At 42.8% G+C, this 2,316-nt stretch overlaps 1 protein-coding gene across 1 annotated transcript; it reads left to right on the top strand.

The window, feature by feature from the left end:
- The first annotated feature begins 1,062 nt into the window (after nucleotides 1–1,062).
- Nucleotides 1,063–1,521, top strand: LOC148018906 (syntaxin-32-like). Its single transcript, XM_087701284.1, has one exon. It carries the CDS (start codon nucleotides 1,063–1,065, stop codon nucleotides 1,519–1,521), a length of 459 nt encoding a protein of 152 aa, XP_087557410.1.
- Nucleotides 1,522–2,316: the final 795 nt, after the last annotated feature.

Below are 2,316 nucleotides of genomic sequence, written 5' to 3'. Positions count from 1 at the left end.
CGAGTTCCTGCGCAACTTTAACTTGCAAGAGGATGAGTAATCATCCTGTTACATCACCTTTCTTGGGCAATGTTGCCAAGTTAAGGAAAGTTAGGTATTTGCTTGGAAGCAAAGGTTCAATCAAGTTAGAGCGACCTGGCCGCGAACTCCTTTCCGATGGGCTGCTAAGACGTGTCCTGAAGAGAATAGGTGGACACAATACTAGACTTAGAAATAAGGATAGGTTTGACAGCACGCATCGCTTGCCGCCTAGAGCAATAGAAGAGGGAGACTGGGTATTACTCTTTGATAGCAGCCTTGAAAATCAACATACTGCACTCTGGAAGATGGTGAAAAGATGGTTTGGGCCGTACACATGTCTTTGACAATGCAACATATGAGCTGACAGAATTGGATGGGACAGTGCTTAGAGTGCCCATTGCAGGGAAAAGAATTAAGATTTTCAAGAAAAGAGATGAGGAGGATTATGCATTGGATGAATTTGCAAGAGAAGAGCAACAAGAAGAAACTCCAGTAGAAGAGACAAATGATATGATAGATAACCTTCCTGATATACCAGAAATAGACAACGAAGAGGTTGATTTGTTCGTGAATCTTGACGACAATGATCATGGATAGTTGGCCCATCCGGAGGATACGCAAGATCAGAGGGGGTGGATGTCATGCTACTACACATCAAAGGTGTGGAATCCACCAAAAAGTTTGTGTGTGTAACATTCGTTACTTTGTGCATACCTAGTCATTGTGTCTGCATTTTATTCTGCGTGTGGCTTGCGTGTTTGTGTGTGTATGAACCCTAGCTTTCTTGTAAGTGTGTTTCCATTTATCGTCTCAAACCTGTGTGTGTGTGCTGGGACTTCATTCCATTGTAAATAATATTATCTGTGTGCATTTATCTCTGTGTGTGTGTGAATGAATGCTTGTGTGTGTGTATGTGTCAAAGCGGTACAAGAAATCCCGGATCTAAGATAAGAAGAAATATAAGAATGCCCAACAAGTGGACGACTAGGAGACTTGATGAGTGGGAGAAGCTGGATCATTTGGAACTTGATTCTATCGAACATGAGGGAGATGAAAAAGTTGATGATTCAAGACCTGAAAGTTCTTCTGAGGCAGGACATGACAGGGTTAAATGCCTTGATTATAGAGTTGGAGTCCATCCTTGGAAACACAAATTCCTCTAAGGATAGCATTGAGCATTCAAGAACAGTTATTTCGAATCTTAAAGGAAGACTTTTGCAAATTACTAATGAGTTCAAGGAAGTTTTAACTATCTGCACTGAGAACCTCAAGATTCATGAGAATCGGAAGCAGTTTTTTACAGCCTCAACTTCTGGTGAAAGAGGAAATCCTTTTGCACAAATGTCTCCAGTAAGGCATAGTCACACGGATGTAATTTCAGGCAATTCAGTTTCTCCTTGGGTCAATAGTAGCAAGCCTGCCCAAATAGCTCATCCAAGTGACAAAGTGATCCTCCAAGTTGGAAGATCGCGGCTTTTCTGGGCAACAGATCCTGGATAGTTAGATCGGCATCGCAGCGTGGCTTCTTCTTTTTATTCCTCGACATGAGCATCCTCTCTTCTTTGTCTCCATCCTTACTATCATTATGCCCTAGACGAGGCCCGCTCATTGCTGGATGAAACACTTCTCAAGCTTGGCCGCAATCACAGAGCTAATGCCGAATCATCTTCAGCTTCTTCTTCTTCTTTGGATTATCATCATTTTCTCCTGGGTTAGGCCAACTCAAGTCTCATGGAAGGAAAGCTATGGCGGTGTTGATCGTCCGTCTCCTGTAGCTCTAGCTGCGATCCTTCATCTGCTTTAAGTATCCTGGGTTGCCCCTTGCAGCTCTTTTAGATAACCAGGCTCCTGTGGTGGCTGATTGCCACATGTGTTCCTTGTACCTTAATTCCCACAAAGTTAGTGTTTCAGACATTAGAAATGAACAAGCATTCAACTTTATTGTCAACTTCTATGGAACTTCAGCCTCCACCTTGGCAACCTTATCGGGCCATGAAGGCAAAAAATAGAGTCTTGGCATCATTTTCTCATCTCGCTTATTCACTTGATTGATCTTCTACCTTGAAATTCGTCAAGGTCCTCCGTGGACGCGACTTTGTTTTTGAAAAACCCTTCAACACCGTAAATCTTGGACACGACCCCCCGCTTTACCAACAAACACAAATCCAAATCCTAAGCCATCTTTCCAGCCAAATCCTAACATTCCTAAACTCCCAGCCATTACCAATAATGTTTCCAAAGCCAAACCCAAAGTCTGCTACAAGTGCCATCAACCTGGACATCTAGCCGTAAATT

This window comes from Lygodium microphyllum, chromosome 20 (genome assembly GCF_053477565.2).
Source record: "Lygodium microphyllum isolate KBCC chromosome 20, Lygodium_microphyllum_v1.1.10, whole genome shotgun sequence".
Classification (NCBI taxonomy): domain Eukaryota; kingdom Viridiplantae; phylum Streptophyta; class Polypodiopsida; order Schizaeales; family Lygodiaceae; genus Lygodium; species Lygodium microphyllum.
The sequence above is the reverse complement of the archived record's forward strand: the minus strand, read 5'-3'. Positions and strand labels throughout refer to the sequence as shown.

Excerpts from the sequence above, each read along its gene's own strand:
- LOC148018906 (XM_087701284.1), top strand. The coding sequence starts at position 1,063 with ATGAGGGAGATGAAAAAGTTGATGATTCAAGACCTGAAAGTTCTTCTG.